Raw genomic sequence first — 18,449 nt, 5'->3', positions numbered from 1 at the left:
CTCTGTTCCCCCAGGTGATGGCACTCTGCACCTACCCAAACCTGTTGGACAGCCCCAGCTTCCCAGAAGATGCTAAGAAACGAGCCCGGCGGATTCTACAGGCTTGTGGCGGGAACAGCCTGGGTGAGGCCCCCCGACTAGCCAGGTCCCAGAGGGCATGAAGTGGGTACCGAGGGCATGTGTTTTGAGTGTGGGCCCGGGCCCTGGCCACGAATGGAGAGTTATTCATGTGAGTGTGTGTGTGAACGTGTATGGCATGGTGACATGCAGAGTAATGAAAAACAGTCTTCCTCTTCTTGTCTGCTCTGTTCAGCTCCTGTTAGCTGGGCAGTGAGGTAAATGATACCTTTTGGAGGACCAGGGCACTTCAGTTGCAAGAGCCTACATTGGCCTGGAGTTTGGCTTTACACCTGGGAGCCAGCTTGAGTAACTGACCCTTCTGTCAGAGCAGAGGGTTGGTTGGTTTTTTTAAAAAGATTTACTTATTTTAGAGAGAGAGAGAGCAGGGGGAGGGAGAGAATCCTCAAGCTGACTCCCTCCTAAGTGTGGAGCCTAATGTGGAGCTCGATCCCAGGACCCCGAGATCATGACCTGAGCCGAAATCAAGAGTCAGATGCTGGGGCGCCTGGGTGGCTCAGTTGGTTGGGCTCTACCTCTGGCTCAGGTCATGATCCCGGGGTCCTGGGATCGAGCCCCACATCGGGTTCTCTGCTCAGCGGGAAGCCTGCTTCTCCCTCTCCCGCTCCCCCTGCTTGTGTTCCCTCTCTTGCTGTGTCTCTCTCTCTGTCAAATAAATAAAATCTTAAAAAAAAAAAAAAAAGAAAAAGAGTCAGATGCTTACCCTGAGTCACCCAGGCGCCCCTCAGAGCAGAGGGTTTAAGCCAGGGGTGGGCCTCAGTGACAGGCCGGGTGAAGGGCGGTGCGCGGCTTTGTCCAGCCTTCTAGCCTGTCTGTCACCCCCACAGGCAGGAAGGGGCAGGCAGTTATTGGGGAAGGGGAGTGCTGTGAGATGCCTGAGAACCCCGTTTGGTGGCTTCCTTCCTTCTGACCGTGCTGTCCACCCTCCCATTCCTTGTGTTCCCACCACCCCGGCCTTTGGTTCTAAAGGCCACGCCCAGCCATCTGCCTCCTTATGGAGGGAGCACTCCATGGAGGGAGGCCCTGGAATTTGGCCCCCGTAGATGTGAAAATGATACTCTCTCTCCCTTTGCTGCTGAGATGGATTTCTAGTCTCTGGGCCTCTGGTTCTTTGTTCTCATCTCCTGTTCTTTGTTCTGTTTACTTTTGCCCCATTCCTTTGCCCCGCGCCTACATAGGGGATCCAGCTTTCCTTGCCCCAGGAAAAATAGTTGTTCTTAGAGCTTCTTTAGGACACGTTCCTGAATGTTCTGGAACGTGGGAGAGTGATTCTTGTGGCTTGCTCAGCAGAGGATCAGCTACCTTTGGCCTCTCTGTCATCCCCAGCCCCTCCCCTTCCTTTTTCTGCTCTTTCCCTTCAGTGAGAGCCCCGTGCTTACCACCTTCCTTGCTGTGGTTGCTCCCCCAGCCCTCTGTCCGAGTCTGGTCACTGTCCTTCAGGGTGTCCCTCTCAGGAGGGGGCCAGCTCCCCCTTGCTTTCCTGCCTGCCAGACTGGGGAGGGTGAGGGCCAGCCTTGTGTGGCAAGGCCGAAACCACAAGCTGGAAGAGAACAACCCGACAGCCCAAAGGCCCAGCCTGCAGTCTCCTCTCCTCCTGAGCCCTCTGCCCAGCGCACAGGACAAAGGCACTTCTCAAAGACCCCATGGCCATGGGCCTGATTCCTGGAAGCTGCAAGGAGAGGCAGGGGGACGGAGTGTTGGCCTTCTGCATACCTGATGTGAATGTCTGGGGAAGTGGGAGGGGTTCTTTGTTCCCTGTAGGAAATTTCATCAAGTTTTTGCAACTCTTGTCAGCCAGGGCTATGGGAAAGAGTTTGGGAGGCCACGTTCATGTGAGTCCCCTCTTGGGGTGTTGTAGCAAGAGGAAAGTTGGCCTGTGGGGTTTTGCGGACCTGCACTGAGTTCTGTCTGAGGACCCTATGAAGATAGGTGAGGCGGGTACTCCCTGAGCCTCTCTCCTCCTTGAACTAGAAAGTACTCTACTCACCTCCTGGGCTTTTGAAGGAGGTTGACGTATGTGCTAAAGCCCCTTGTCAGGTGTGGAGAAGCGCTGTCCCTGGGGGTCACCACCAGTCCCTGCCCATTGCAGGGGGTAGGGCAGTGTCATTCTGGGGGTGGTGCTCTGTCAACTAAGCCTACCAGCCAATAGAAGTAAGGGAAATGGAAAATGTCAGTATGCTCAGGGCGACCCCGACCCAGGTCGGGATTATTAAATATGTAAACAAGGTCTTAGAGCTCATCTGGATGTGTTTTTATTGTGCCCTTTATTAAAGATTTATTTATTTATATGAGAAAGCATGCATGAGTAGGGGGAGGGCCAAGGGGAGAGAGAGACTGTCATGCAGACTCCCTGCTGAGCGCAGAGCTGACGGACATGGGCCTCAGTTGAGATCACGACCTGAGCCAAAATCAAGAGTTGGATGCTCAACCAACTGAGCCACCCAGGCGCCCCTAAAATTACTTCTGACTAGAGTTTCCTTATTTTCTGTTTGATGAGTAATTCAGTTCAGGTTGTATCTTGGATCTTACATAAGATTAAGGTGGAATCTGGACATCCAGGGAGGTGCAGGTCCTTATCTAGCCCTCCTGGAGCACTGCTCCAGGCGCTGAGGGACACTGGTGAAGTGAACCAGGCAGATGGAATTTCTATGCTCACAAAGTTCACGGTCAGATTTGGGAGAAACAAACATTAAAAAGAACTCACACAAAAAATAATCTCTAGTTTTCATGAGTTCTTGGAGAAAAAGCAGAGAGCTATGGGGCTATAACCAGGGATTCTAAGGTAGAGGGAGGGTTTAAGGAGCAAATATGATTCAAATTCAAGTGGACGGTGAGTAATAGAGAACCTGCAAATGCATGCCAAACAGAAGAAATGGTGTGTGCAAAGGCCCTGAGGTTTGAGAACTGAGTATGATAAAGTGAAGAGGTCTGGATGAGGCGGTATGTGATGGGGCTGGGAAGTTTGGCAGTGGTGATGATGTGGGTTTGTAGGCCATGGGAGGCAGGTTGCCATCAGTCTGAGGGCAGTGGGTCCTAAGCAGGGGTGTAGTGGGGTGGGGCCAGGCAGGAGGATAGGTTGCTCTAGCCGAGATGCACAGAAGAACTAGGTAATGGCCCCTGCCCTCAAGGAACTTACAGTCAACATGGGGAGGCAGGCTTCATGTGTATACAATAAATAACTGGAGAAATTGCAGGTCAGGGGGAGAGGCTGGGCGTGGGGCAGTATCTTTATGACAGGCCCCCTAGAGAGAGACGATTTGAGCTTTGAAAGACCAGTGTGGTTTGGAGCGTAACAGAAAAGCTGAAGGAAAGGGTGGAAAGTCAGTGGCCTGCAGGGGCGGGGAGCTTGCCAAGGGGCGAAGGCCTGGGAACTCAAGGAAGTGGATGAGCTAGAGGTAGGAGAAAGGGGAGGCTTGGCTGGTGTGGGAATGCACAGGCCCCATGGAGAGGAGGGGCAGGCATTGAGAGAAGGCACAGGGAAATGTTTCTGAGATTGGGAGCTCAGAAATAATCAAGTCAGTTACTCCGTAGAGGAAGGATTCTCTAATACCAGCATTTGTACCTCCCCACTGTTTTAATTTATAAAATATTTCAAATGCATTAGAATACCCCAAGTAATGTAACAAAAGACCTGGAACCCACCACCTGGATTTGATACATGTTAATGTTTGCCACTGGAACCTTAGAGAATTGGCCTAGCCTCCCCTCCCTCCTCCCCCCATCCTACGGCTGGCCAGAGGGCAAGGGGGAGTCCAGTGATGCACAGACATTGAGGCGGAGCCTGGCTGGCCCACTTGAGTACAGCTGCACGTGAAGTGCCTCCAGGGCGCAGGGCCTGGGCTGACTGATACTGACGCCCAGAGAAGCCCCATCCTACCTCCTGGTGGTGGGTTTGCAGTAGTCTTAGAAGGAATAGGCTGGTTCTCTCTAAATGTGGTCTAAAATTCAAATGGTGTGAAAGGATATAGAGTGAAAAGTCTGCCTCCCACCTCTGACCCCCGGCCTCCCCTTTACTTCTCCAGAGAGTTCAGTTCAACCAGTTTGGGACTCCTACCAGATTCTGTGCATGTGCAAGTACCTATTCTCAAATTCTTTCTAAAAACAGTGGTGTGACATTAAAAAACTTAAGTTCTTTATTGAGGCATTAACAAACCTATAATAAAATGAACAAATATTAATGTACAGCTCGAATAGTTTTTGCACATGCACACACCTGTGTAACCCTCACCTGGATCAAGACATGGAACATTTCCAGTGCTGCAGAAGGCTGTTGCCGTTCCTCCAGGTTCTCTTGAACCATGTGTAGGCAGCGGTGATAAAGACAGAGCAAGCCTAGCAGTAGTGATTATACGTTGTAGAATGTGTATGAATCTCAGGAGGGTGGATAAAAGAGGATGGGCACATTTGCCTGATTGGATGCCAGGGCCTGGGATAATGCTTGACGTCTAACTTCTCTGTGAATGTTGAAAGCATGAATGGATTGGTGGGTGGATGGGCAGGTGGATGAATGGAGAGATAGCAGATGAGTGGACGGATGGATGAGCGGTGGGTGGATGAAGCCCGGATAGGTGGTTAAGCAGCTTGCCACGATTCCGCAGCCTAGAGTAGTGGGAGTTGGGTCCTGTCTAAGACCTCCCCCACGCCCCCGCACCCCAGGTAATTCTGTGGCTGTCACCAACCGCATAGAGCCAGTCATCCTGCCTCCAGTCACTTGTCTTGCTCGCTGTCTTACAGGGTCTTACAGCGCTAGCCAGGGCGTCAATTGCATCCGTGAAGACGTGGCTGCCTACATCACCAGGAGAGATGGCGGTGTGCCTGCAGACCCCGACAACATTTATCTGACCACAGGAGCCAGTGACGGCATTTCTGTACGTGGGAGGGTGACTTATTAGGCAGTGCTTACCCACGTGAAGAACAGCCTTGCACGTTAGGGCCAAGGATGTGAGCCTGCCAGCAGGGAGACAGGCCTGCTAGGAGGGGCTGGCTCTCCACGGTTCCCTGCTGTCTCCCGCAGCCTTGGTTTCCCCCCAGAGTGCACACCCGAGGGTCCAGCTGGAGAGGAGCCATGGGCACTCGAGGCTGCCTGTCTTTCTGGTGGCATTGACCTTTCTCTCACTTAGTTCATACTGGTGATCCTCCTCTGCCAGGTGCTTTACCAGGTGATGGGGAGACCGTGGGAACCAAACAAGCCTGGCCCCTGCTTACACCCTAGTGCTGGACCAGACCAGCGTTAATATCACATAAATAAACATCCTACCACAAGCACTCTGTTTCTCTTCTGGGTGAAGAGGACAGAGTGCCGTGGGAGGAGCAGCGGGGGTGGGGGTGGTTGTGAGGAGCAGAAAGATTTCTTCGCAAAGGATGGCTGAGCAGAGATCTGGAGGATACGTAGGCATGAACAGGGGAGGTAGGGGACAGTGTGTTCTGAACAGAAGGTCAACATGTGCAAGGCTGTGAGCCGGAAAGCTGCTGTGTGTTTGCAGAAGGAGAGTCGGAGTGAATAAGCACATGTAGCAAGGGCCAGAGTTTCCAGAAGTGGGCTAGGGAGGCAACTGCGGCCTGAGTCCTATGGGGCCTTAGTAGCCATGCAGAGGATTTAGGTCATTGTCCTAAGAACAATGTCCACTGAAGGACTTGAAGGTGGGGAGAGTGACAGACGGATCAGGGATTTATGTTAAGATTTAACTTTGGCAGGGAAGGGGCATAATGGATGTGAGCGAGCGTTTAGGAGATGAGGAAAGAGGTGGCTTGGGCTGGGAGTCAGCTGTGGACGGGGTGAAGAGGGGCTGGTATCAAAGTGTGCTTAGCAGAAGGGCTCTGAAGTCCTGGGTCTGAGGGACCTGTGTTCATCCATTCCCATGGAGCATGCTCCTTCCTGTGCCTAATCAGGGCTAGTGCCTTCAATTCATTCATTTTCCCTCCTCAGGGAGTGTGTGCTGACTCTTCCTTTAATGGGGTTATCTTCGTCTTTTGACCTCCAAGGCTCTTGTTTCTGATGTTTGTTGAGTGCTTTAATCCTTTCCCAAAGCCTTTCCGATGCATTCAGCTTTTACTGGAGCCCATGACGAAACAGGCCCAGTAACCTTAAACCTTAACCTTTGGGATTCTAGTGTTGGGGCTCAGGTCTCCAACCATCGCATCTTCCACTGTGTTCTGCTGTCAAGGCCTCTCTTAATTCCCAGAGAAGCCCACGTACAGGCAGAGGTCCTAGAGCAGCGGAGGGAGGTGTCCTCAAGATTTAGTGAAAAGAATCAAGTTGTTGAGCTTCTGATTCCAGTAGCATTCTTGCAGTAAGGAACTGAGCCTGTGTGTAAGGCGGGAACTTCTCCAGAACAGGGTTTGCAATCAATTACTGCCACCTCCCCCAGTATCCCCACGGGGTTCGTGTGTCCTGGTTTCTCAGGAGTCCTGCAAACCTTCAGCCACACAGCGGTGGAAACAACCGGGTTCAAGTGCCACCTGGTTGTAGAAAATGGGTATTTTATCCTGATTCAACAATCCCTTCCTTGTTCAAGGGTCTGCCCAGCCGTGGGCACCGGTAATTACTAACAAGACAGATTCCTGTCCCTCCTCCCTGCCAGGACATACAGAATGAGCTTAAGGGCCAAGACAGGGCCAGTTTGTGGACTACTGCTTTAAAAGGCCTCTTTGTATAAGCATTGAGTCCTTTAACTACTGTGCTAAGAACTTTAAGGCATTTCATTTTGCTTACTCCTCACGGCAGACCTCGTTTTAAAGATGGGGACCGTGAGACTCAGGGAAGTCAAGCAGCTCACAGGGGCCTGCACCAAAGGCAGGCAGCGGGGTGGCTGGTAAAAGGCTGGGGTTGGGGCTTCCTGGGGAGTCTGCCTGGCAGCCCCCAAAGGGTGGAGATTGGCGGTGTCCCTGGAAGCTGTGACTTCTCTGTTGCAGACAATCCTGAAGATCCTGGTGTCTGGGGGTGGCAAGTCCCGGACCGGCGTGATGATCCCCATCCCACAGTACCCCCTCTACTCGGCTGTCATCTCCGAGCTCGATGCCATCCAGGTGAACTATTACCTAGATGAGGAGAACTGCTGGGCCCTAAATGTGAACGAGCTCCGGCGGGCCTTGCAGAAGGCCAAAGACCACTGTGACCCCAAGGTGCTGTGTATCATCAACCCCGGGAACCCCACAGGTCTGTGCTTCACTTCTTCGCCAGTTTCTTGGGCGGTGGGGGCAGGGCAGCTGGTGTACTACACGTCTGGACACTAAAGAGTTAAATAATGCGATGTTCTCTTTGCTCCCAGTTTCCCAATCCAGTGCCAGATTTGCTAACATAAAGCCATAAAATCGGCCACCAGCCAGGCCAGCTTAGGAGGTGAACAAATGCAGGCGCTTTTTTTTTTTGGACAGGGTTGTATTATTATTAAAACCAGTTTTTTGTTTTGTTATTTTTTTACGTTCTTGCATTTGCAAAGAATCTCCTTGAGGTTATTTACACACAACCTGTCCCCATGAATCACAGGCCTCATTTTACCTTTACTCCTAGTTGTTTTGCTGAACCAGCTATCAGAATGCTTGTGTGTGCGTTTTTGTTTTTCTTTGACACAATGTTGCTTGTGTACTTTGAGACCTGAGGAGGAAATGCCTTGTTAAAAACAACAGCAAACAAATGAAAAACCCTGTTTCCAGAAGTTGAAAAGCACTCCTATTTTTACATATTTTTCTTAAAAAAAAAAATGCACAGCCTTCCCTGTTTTGATCTTTCTGGGCCACTGGCTTCATTTGCCCCCAGTGCTATTTGGATGCCGAGAACAAGGGCTCCTCTCTCCTCCTTTGTTGAGATAAATTGGGTCAGGGCCAAAACGAGTTGGAGTTGATTGTGGAATCTGCTTCTTTGGAACATCAAATGATGCTTCAATCAGCTGAAAGCACCACTTGAATTCCTGAGTGCAGAAAATGGGTGCGGCTGGCTGTAACACTCATTTATGTACATCAGCTCCCTGGAGGTGGGGATGCAGTCTAACCAGAACGCGGTAGGAAAATGACTACAGCTGGCTTCTCAAACACGGTTGCACATTAGAATCACAAAGGGAGCTTTTAAAAATGCTAAAGGCAGGGCTGCATGCCAGAATCTCTGGGGATCGGGCCCAGGCATCAATATTCCCTGCGTTGAGGATGAGAACCACCACCCTAGGACATTGGTTCTCCGACTTTAACTTGTTAAAAAACAAACTGCTGGACCCCACTCCAAGGTACTCTGATGTAATTAGGCTGGGGTGGGAGGGGGGCTTGAGAATTTGTTTTTCTAACGAGCTCCCAGGTGATGCTGATGCTCCTGGTCCCAGCTTGGAGTAGTAGCAGGTCCTATATCTTGGGAAATACTCTGTATGCCTAGTTTCTGTTAGAGGGCTGGTAACTTCTTAGCCAGGCATTTATGTATATCTTCTCGCCTGGCTGTCTGGGAAGAAATATTTGCATAAAGACTTGACTATTTTAGGTAAAGGGATCATGTGAGTGTATATTAATATGAGTAATTTTTAAAGAGTAACTATATGAGTGGCAGAAGCTGGTTCTGCTTTCTGAGGTCTGAATGTGTGAAATATCAGTCAGCTCTTGGAAGATGCGGGATGAAAAATAGAAACCTACCTGTGATGGCCATGTATCTTGTCTGGACCACACAATGTGAGCACTTTGGCTGAAAGGTATCAAGATGGATTGGGATAATAAGCTTAAAACTCTGAGTTTTAAGACAGAAACCCAGCTCAAACCTGAAGAGGTTGGGTCCTAGAACTGTAAAGTGCAGGGGTAAAGCGGCACACCTGAGTCAGCATCATTGTCCTAGGAACCTCCATCCCTTTCCCAGGTCTTGGGTGGAGTCCTCAGGAAGGCTCTGTCCTTGGAGTGACCTTCAGCAGCTCCAGCCATGGCCTGCCCACTGAGCAACCTCAGCAGAGAGCCTTGCCCATAGTTTTAAAAAAATTCCAGGCCAGACTCTCTTTGGCCCAAGTTGGGTCACCTGCGCATCCCTGCACCAGTCAAATCAAGGTTCTGGCCAGGTGTGGGTCCCTTGCCCCTGCTGGAGCGCAAAAAGAGGCAATTCCTGGTAGAACAGCTGAGCTCTGTTACTCAAAGAAGGGAAGGACCCTGAGCAGGCTCAAGTGACAGATTTTCTCATTAGGTTGTGGGAAATTTCCTCTGGCCCAGCCTGTGGTGAGAGGCCTGGAAGACCCCTCTCCAGCCTTCTGTGTCAAAGTCATCCCTTCTGTGAGGTGGTCTCATGTCTCCCTCTGCTGGGCACAGCTGTGTCCTGGTCCCTTTGACACCACCCACCGCCTGTGTCTATCCATCCACTGGCTCTGAGGCATGTTCTGAGTGACTCGCAGGCGCTGGAGAGAAACAAGTTCTGTCCTTGTCCTCAGGTTTGCGCTGCATACCTCAGTGGAATCATCTGCATATATACTGGGTCCACTCCCTCTGCTGAGCGGCAGGCTTTCTGAGGCCCTGGTCCTGACTTAGTTCCTCTTTGCACTCCCCTTGGCATTATGTGCACATGGTTTTGATATTCTTGCTGCTCAGATCTTTGATTGCATTCTAACAGGATAGTTAGTGGGATCAGAGGCAAGCCCAGTAGGGTTTGCTGGCAGGCTCAGCCAGCCCCCTGGGTAGCCACAACCTGTCAGTCTGTGGGAAAGTGGCTGGTTCCTGTAGAATCCAGGGCTGCTGTCCTTCCGGAATCCCAGAACCCTGAGCTTCATAGGAAGCCTGGTTTGGCGCTTGCTTGGCAAGAGAAAAGTTGGACCTTTAGTAAAGGAATTGGTTCATTGCTTAGATAGTTCAAGGCTGAGATCCTGGTTGAATCATACAGTGCTTTTGTGAGACATAGCTAATTTTTTTCCAGACATGTTCTTGATGTTCTCATACAGAGAAAAATATAGATGTTTTTATTTTTAACAAAAAGGTAATATACTCTACGTATTGCTCTGCATCAAGATATATATGTATACATAAATAATGTGCAAAGATAGACACACATACACACAGAGTTATAGGTAATATCCGTAGATACACATATATCCACAGTAAAAAAGCTGCCTTTTTTAAGCAATCAGCAAGCCTGACTGTAGTGGTGTTTCCTGGAGGGTATGGGAGCACCTCTGGCACTGCCCAGAGTAGGGGTCAGGAAACATGGGAGAAAGTTTCCATTTCCACCTTGTAGCATTTGGTCCTTCCCTACCTCAAACCCATGGTATTTCGTGTAAACCGGGAGAGTACTGTTTTGCCCTTTGTACTCATTTCTGTAACACGGGGGGTGGTGGTTCCCACTGCTTGTGTTGAATCAAGTCCTCAAAGGGAGGGACCTTGAAAGGAAGGACTGCAGCGTGCTCCCGGTCATCAGCAGCGATGCGTAGCTCCCACGTGGCGGCTGACAGGAGACACCAGAGCAGGTGCACAGGCTTGTTAATGTAGTGCTTACGTGGCAAATATTTGCCAAGCACCTGCTGAGTACTGGCTTTAAGGATAGCCGATGAGCCATACAGATCTTGTCCCTGCCTCACGGAGCTTGTGAGTGCCTCTCTGGGACACTGTGCGACCTCTCCATCAGACAGTGTGATTCTCTCCGTTGGCTGCTGTTGGTGTGTGGTAAGGGGTGGGGGACGCAGAGCTGATTGATTTAACCCCTTCAGTTTTATTTTCCTGCTCCTTAGGACACTGTCCTCTAGCCCAGACAAACCTATCCCTCTATACACACACACACACACACACACACAACACTCTCATAAGAGTAACAAGAAAGTTGAGTGTGAGACACTTCTCCCTCCATGTACGGGTGGCTTAAATGAGTCAGACAGATGGGGCCAACACTCGGGGTTCCCTAGAGGTTGACTACACCTTATCAGGCACAGCAGCTAGGGAGGGTGATCCCTAAGGGTCGTGCGGGAACATAGAACACCTGAGTGATTCTGGGTGGGGTTCTTACATAGGGACAATTTAAATAGCATTACAAGCTGCATTCTGGTTTTGTTGGGGATTTTTTTAGGTCAGGTACAAAGCAGAAAGTGCATAGAAGATGTGATTCACTTTGCCTGGGAAGAGAAGCTCTTTCTCCTGGCTGATGAGGTAAGAGTTGCTCAGCTCTCTCCTCCGTGGGGAGTGAGGCTGAGCTTTCTCTTCTAGGGGGAGGGAGCCAGACTTGATTCTTCTGTAACCAGAGAGAACTTTCTAGGTGTTGGAGGAGTGATTCTAACCAAGGATGAGGATGTTACAACCTATGAAACTGTGACCTAAATCATCCCTATATTGGTTTGGATTCTTGGTTATAAATTTCAGGAAGTTAACCCAAACCACTTTAAACTTAAAAGAAAAATTAAAGGATGGTAGGGGTAACAGGTGTGGGGCTAAGTCCAGGGACCCCAGCCCTATCGCTCAGATTCTCTGTCCTTCCACGTTGGCCTCACACACAGCCCTGCTGTCTTCCCAGCCTAGAAAGACCATTTCTTCCTGGTGATTCCTGCAAAAGTCTCAGAATCGAGCCTCATTGGTGCAGCTTGGGTCACACGCCCATTGCTGAACCAATCACTGTGGCCAGTGGTTGCAGTATGCAAATTGACCAGGCCCCAGGCAAGGGGTGAGCTCTCTCCCCTGGGGGGGGGCCGGGGGGAGAGCAGTGTTCCTTGAGGGCACGTTGAGGGACTCATTCTGGGGAAGGGAGAGTGGGCTCTGGGTGGGCATAATGCTGCGTTCCTGTGCCTTTGTGCTTCTGTGTCTACCAGCCTGTGGGGGGGGCGGGGGGGGAGGGAAATCTTAATTTCATGATTGCCGCTCCTTAAAACCCCAGCTCTGGAGCCAAGGCTGCTTGTTCTTTTCCTGCTTTGTAAGGAAGAAGCTCAAGGCCTGTCAAATTCTCTTTCCACTTCTTCATTTCTTCCTGATTTCTGGTCAGTGGTAGCTTCTAGCACATTGGTTTCATTTCTTTGCTCACTAGCACCCCCCACACCGCCTGACCCCTGCACACACACGCACACACACACACACGGCTTACCCATCACATTGTTGCCACGATTAGCAGATGGGTCTAAAAATACATATTGTTTTAATTCCAATATAGTTAACATATACAGGGTTATATTAGTATCAGGTGTTAACAGTCTTCATTTTGGAAGGAGAGATGGGGCAGCAGAGTGACCTGGTGTGCAGACCTCCCCTTCAGGTCTGGGAAGAGGAGAGGGTGGGGGAGGAAGAGAAGGAGGGCTGTGCATAGCTTGTTGAAGGCGGAGCTGGGCTGACCCTCCCGTGGCCCCACGGTGTCCCCGAGAGCCTCCATTTCCCTGATCCCCAACATGAGTGTGGGAAGTTCATCCCCAAGGGTGGAGTGGGGTGCTTGTCTGCTGAGTGTGGACTGTGTGCACGGGAAAGAACAGGGCATGTGTGGGCGCCGCTCATGGGTGCAGTCTGTGGAAGGCTGGCAGTGAGACGAACAGAGAAACAGAATGGTTCCGAATGGGGTAGGTGATGTAAAGGGCCAAGAGAGCAACACATTTAGCGCTTCAAGTAGGGGGGTCAGAGGACAGCTACATGGACTGCTTTCATTATTAGTCTTATGGAAGGAAGTAAACATTCAGGGAGAAAACTTGCCTGGGCAGGTAGGAGTCCTTGACGTCCTCACTGGTCAGATGAGGTAGAAAGGTCTGGAGATTGGGTGGAGGTGAGTGTGGGTGAATGGGAGAAATCAAGTGGGCATCTAGCCCAAAGCCTTTCCTCCTTACTTGTTCTGGAAGGTTCCTTTGGCCTGGCTCATTCCTGGAAGTAGCATCAGAGGTTGGGCTTCACAGCACACAGCCTGACTGCAGGCTGAGCCTGAGCACCCATGCCCGCCCTCGGCAGCAGCCTGCATGAGCTCAGGCCTCTTGGGGAATTTGGGTGACTGTGCTTGTCCTGTCCTCTCCCCCAGGTGTACCAGGACAACGTGTACTCTCCAGACTGCAAATTCCACTCCTTTAAGAAGGTGCTTTACGAGATGGGGCCCGAGTACTCCAGCAACGTGGAGCTTGCATCCTTCCACTCTACCTCCAAGGGCTACATGGGCGAGTACGTTGGCGTCCACCTCCCTCCCACTGCCTCCAGTCACCCTGCTGGACGGAGAAGGCTGCCCCTACCTGCGGCCTCTGCTGATCCAAGAAACAGGAGACAGGCCATATCCCCCGCCCGGGAGCCCTGCGGTGTGAGGACAGCCCTCGTGCAGAGGCTCATGTAAAATAAGGTCCTGCTTGAAAGAAACCTGACCACGGTAAACGATGCAAATGAAAGCAGGACCCACAACAGCTTCTAACACTAGTGTTTTCTGCCTGCTCTATCCCTGTGGCTCCAACACTGAAATCGGAGGGGCCAGGGAAGGCAGGTTGAGTGGACAGATGCCGTCAGGCCAGGGCACCAAGCTGTATGTGCATCTCCCCCTAGCACTGGGGCCAGGGAGTCTGCTCCAATCCTGTACTGTTCGCTCAGCTAATACTTACGGATGACCTGCTGTGAGTCCTGTACTGACCTCGGCACTGAGGGTACAGCAGGGAGCAAACCACAGCCATTCTTGCCCTAACAGCTAGCTTCTGGTGAAGAGAGCGGGGCAGTAGACAAATGAATAAAATCATGTGTCCGGTGGACAAAAATAGAGAAGAAGTGGGAATGCCAGGTGGTGGGGGCAGGGTCACCGAGGAGGACGGAGGGAGCTAGGCAGGTATCTGAGGGAGAAGCATTCTAAGAGCGGGAATAGCATGTGCAAAAGCCCTGAGGCATGCCTGGAATGTTCAGGGAAACGGGGCTGGAAACGAGTGCATGAGGGGGAACGTGGCAGATGTTGAGACCAAAGAAGTCAGAGGCGGCCAGATCACCTGGGCTACTTAGGTTAGTTTTTACTTCTTTTTTTTTTTTTTTTTTGAAGATTTTATGTGTTTATTTGACAGAGACACAGCGAGAGAGGGATCACAAGCAGGGGGAGAGGGAGAGGGAGAAGCAGGCTTCCTGCCGAGCAGGGAGCCCGATGCGGGGCTCTATCCCAGGACCCTGGGACCATGACCTGAGCCGAAGGCAGATGCTTAACGGCTGAGCCACCCAGGCGCCCCGGTTAGTTTCTACTTTTACTCAGAGCAGGATGGGAGCCATTGGAGGATTAGAGCAAACTCACCTGGGTTTTACTAACCACTGTCTGGTTACTATATGGTAGGGGCAGGAACAGAGACTTAAGACAAGAGGCTGTTACAGCCAGGTGAGGTACTGTGGGCCAGGATAGAGATGCGGAGGAGACCCTGGATCCTGATATATTTAAAGGTGGAGTGGACAGGAGTTGCTTGATGGAAAAGGTGATTGTGAGAGAGAGGAGTCAAGTTTCATTTGCAAGTTTTTTATTCAAACAACAGGAAGGATGGAGTTGCCATCAGTGGATGAGGAAGGCTGTGGGTGAAGCAGGTTTGGGGAAAAGATTGGGAATTGTTTTTTGATGTGTTGAATTTGCAGATGCCTATTGGATGTCCAGATAGAAATGGTTGTGTGAGTCCCCACCCAGCTCAGGGCCGAGAGCCAGCTGATTGAAGTTTGGGAGATGGAGTGAATGAGTTGTTAGATCTCTGAGCCGGGACGTACCGCAGGGAGTGAGTGTAGGTAGACACGAGGTCTAAGGACTGGTCTAGGCCCTCACTGCTCAGAAGCTGTGGGAGAAGAGGGGGAAACTGCAAGAGAGGCTGAGAAGGAAAGACTAGGGCATTCATCCCCCCAACACTGGGTGGGGTCTTTCATGCGCCAGGTGTTAGGATGGGGGAAGGGTCTCCCTTGTTGAGCTGGAGGCTGATGGAACTGTGAAGCTTGGAGAAATATTTTGGCCAGGTAGAGGGAGCTGTGCCTTTGGAATGACTGCCCAGCTGGCTTGATTTGATGTGGGCAGGGGTTAATTTATGCTGGGTCTTTCTGGTCTATGGTCCTAGCAGCGCTTTATCTTTGCTAGACTCATGTGCTATGTAGCTCTTTTCTTAAATAAGTCTGTTCTCTATTAACTCATTTTTCAAGCTCGTTTTTATCACATACCTAGCCATCTCTGCATTGTGTTCTTGATTATTCTTTTAATAGTCTCCTGGATGTTGGAATCCTGAGTTATGCCCCACAGTCCTCAGATCCTGATTACCTGAGATCAGATTGCTCTTCTCAATTTGATTTTCTGCTCATCAGCCGAGGATTAAGCAGAAAGTTCTCCTTTCAGCCTCTGTTAGGGGAAATCCTTCTGAGATACCAGAATTTATCTTCTTGCCTTGGAAGATCCAGCTGAGAGATGAGATGTGGGAACTTGCCTTTGCTGGTCTGCAGGCTGATACCAGTGGCATTTTACTGAGTGTCTCGTTGTGTCAGGTGCTCTGAGGTTGAGGGTGTGGGGTATACAGAGGAAGGTAAGACTAGATTCCTGCCTCAGGGAGTCTGCATTTCTGTAGTCATTAGTCCCAACGTTATCAGTCACAGCCCAGAGAAGGAGGCACAGCTCCAGAAAGTGTGACTGATGGAGCCGAGTCAGTTCTGGAAGGTTTTGTTGTTGTTGTTTTTTTTCTTTAACTCATTGCATATCTCAGCTTACTTTCATGTGACTTGACTCTGTATCAGTCAGGATCCTTGTGGTGATAACTAATGGAAACTCGACTTGAACCGACCGACCTACACCGAAGAGGCTTTTTAAAAAAAATTAATATGGGTGAAAAGTCTGGGAAGATGTCGATGCGACTCTTTTTTTTTTTAAGATTTTATTTATTTATTTTACAGAGAGAGACACAGCGAGAGAGGGAACACAAGCAGGGGGAGTGGGAGAGGGAGAAGCAGGCTTCCCGCGGAGCAGGAAGCCCGATGCGGGGCTTGATCCCAGGACCCTGGGATCATGACCTGAGCTGAAGGCAGTCGCTTAACGACTGAGCCACCCAGGCGCCCCACGACTCTGTCTTTGATTTCTTGCCTGGTCTCATTGTCTTGCTCAGCTCTGCTCTCCTTTGGGTTGACTTTGTTTTCAGGCAACAGGAGTTCTGGCAGAAGTCCTCCGGCTGTGCTCATGGCCCCAGGGAATCTGTACCCAGCCCTGGAGCCTTTGGAACAGGCACCGGTGTATTAGCGAGGCCTCAGGCTAAGCTGCTTTAACAAAGAGGCCCCTAAATACAGTGGCTGAAACAAGGTGCCCGTGACATAACAGCCCAAAGGTGGGGGAGGTCAGGACAGGCTGACCTCGAGGTCACTCGCGGACTCGGGCTCTGCCTTGTCCACACGGGGCATCCATCTCCAGCACTGAGCCTGCTGCTGCGGTGTCTCCGTTTCTCAGGAAATGGGGAAAGAGAGAGGAGGAGAGAGCATGCTTTTTCCTCGTAAGGAAGTGATGTGGACTTCGCCCATGTCACTGTGTTCACGTCGCATTGGGAAGAACTCGGTCACACCTGGCCGCTCCGTGTTGGGCGTGGGGATGCTTACAGAACATTCTGGCTGACCCGACTGCATGTAGTTGAGGCTGCTCTGTGACCAGTGGGTCCTCCTCCCTTCAACCCTGCAGGTGTGGCTACAGAGGAGGCTACATGGAGGTGATCAACCTGCACCCTGAGATCAAAGGCCAGCTGGTGAAGCTGCTGTCCGTGCGACTGTGCCCACCAGTGTCCGGGCAGGCTGCCATGGACATCGTCGTGAACCCCCCAGTACCTGGAGAGGAATCCTTCGAGCAGTTCCGCAGGGTGAGTCGCTGTGTCCTGTGGCCCCTCGTGTCACTGCTGCCGCGGGGTCACGAGCATTCACGCTGGACTCGGGGTCACCGTGGCCAGCCTCCCTCCAGATGGCCTCCCGGGGGTGCTCACGGCTCCTCTTGGCTGGAACCACCCCACGAGGGTAGGTGTAAAGATGTGGCTGGGCTGTGTTCTGAGGTGGAAGACGCCTCCCTCTTCCTCACCCGTGGGCCCCATGGGTGGGCGGGCACCCTGAGGGAAGGGCCTCGCGTCCTGAGAACACCTGGGGGGCTTCTGTTACTAAACCGAAAAGGAGGAAGGGATGGGCATGGTATTGACCGGCCATCCTTGTGGCTCGAAGTGATCGTCCCTTTCAACTGCAAGGGACAAAAACCCAACTTTAACCAGTTTAAACAAAAATATATGGGTCACATAACCAAAAAGTCAGGCCCCTGTTGTTCCAGGCTCACATTATTTTATTTTATTTTTTAAAGATTTTATTTATTTATTTGACAGAGAAAGACACAGCGAGAGAGGGAACACAAACGGGGAGTGGGAGAGGGAGAAGCAGACTCCCTGCCAAGCAGGGAGCCCGATGCGGGACTCGATCCCAGGACTCCAGGATCATGATCTGAGCCGAAGGCAGTTGCTTAACCAACCCACATTATTTTAAATTGTGGTAAAATACATAGGATGTAAAATTTACCATTTTAACCATTTTTAACTGAACGGTTTAGTACATCAAATCCATTCACACTGCTGTGCAGCCATCACCACCATCAATCTCCAGAACCTTTTCCTCATCCCAAACTGAAACTCCGTCCCCATTAAACACTAACTCCCTGTTTCCCTGTCCCCCAGCCCCTACTAACCTCTCTTCTACTTTCTGTCTCTATGAATAGGACTGTTCTAGGTACTTTATCTACGTGGAACCAGACAATATTTGTCTTTGTGTGACTGGTTTATGTCACTCAGCATAATGCCCCCAAGGTACACCTGAGTCCTAGCATGTGGTAGGATTTGCCTCCTTTTAAAGGCTGAATGATAGTTCCTTGTACGCGTGGATCACATTTCATTCACCCTCAGGCCACAGCTTTCATCCCCGTTCCAGCAGAAGTCCTGGAAATGTTCACCTCTGAGCCAGTCACTGATTTGCTTTGCCTGGGTCACATGCCTTATGCACGCCACACGGATTGAGAGTGGCCTCCCCCCAGATGAAGAGTTTGGGCCAGCTCCTAGATGCATGTTCTAGAGCATTCCAACCAGGGCCGGGTCCATTCAGACTTCTGGGCTGGGACGGGGTTTTCTTGTGTTCAGGAAGGACCTCCTGTACAAGAATAGAAGCCATGAGACAAGCTATGCAGGACCTACCTGTCGCCCAGAACTCCCTGTACTTGCGTGCGCCGGGGCCGTGGGCAGCCTTCTGGGCTGAGCACCCAGGGAAGAAGTTCCTGGAGAGGGATGTGTTTCGCCCACCCCCCCTGGTTTGCTGTGTTTGTGCACACATGAGCTCACTTTTCACCAGGCTGCTCCGTTGCCCCCACATTGAAGGGACAGTTTCCAGTGGCTGGAGCCGTTCCATGATGCCCAGAGATAAGCTGACTCCTGTGTTTTCTGTGTCTCCTC

The 18,449-nt window shown here is 51.1% G+C and overlaps 1 protein-coding gene across 1 annotated transcript in view; it reads left to right on the top strand.

Moving 5' to 3' along the window:
* Positions 1-18,449, top strand: part of GPT2 (glutamic--pyruvic transaminase 2) — a 34,481-nt gene that overhangs the window by 11,038 nt on the left and 4,994 nt on the right. Inside the window, exons 4-9 of the mRNA XM_045891167.3 lie at positions 15-123; positions 4,873-5,006; positions 7,051-7,294; positions 11,141-11,220; positions 13,052-13,188; positions 16,661-16,835. Coding sequence (XP_045747123.1) covers positions 15-123; positions 4,873-5,006; positions 7,051-7,294; positions 11,141-11,220; positions 13,052-13,188; positions 16,661-16,835 — 879 coding nt within the window. The remainder of the gene's footprint in view (positions 1-14; positions 124-4,872; positions 5,007-7,050; positions 7,295-11,140; positions 11,221-13,051; positions 13,189-16,660; positions 16,836-18,449) is intronic.

The sequence above is a fragment of the Mirounga angustirostris genome, unplaced genomic scaffold (genome assembly GCF_029215605.1).
Source record: "Mirounga angustirostris isolate CCGP_5_RB_7025 unplaced genomic scaffold, mMirAng1.0.hap1 SCAF_16, whole genome shotgun sequence".
Taxonomy (NCBI): Eukaryota; Metazoa; Chordata; class Mammalia; order Carnivora; family Phocidae; genus Mirounga; species Mirounga angustirostris.
The sequence above is the reverse complement of the archived record's forward strand: the minus strand, read 5'-3'. Positions and strand labels throughout refer to the sequence as shown.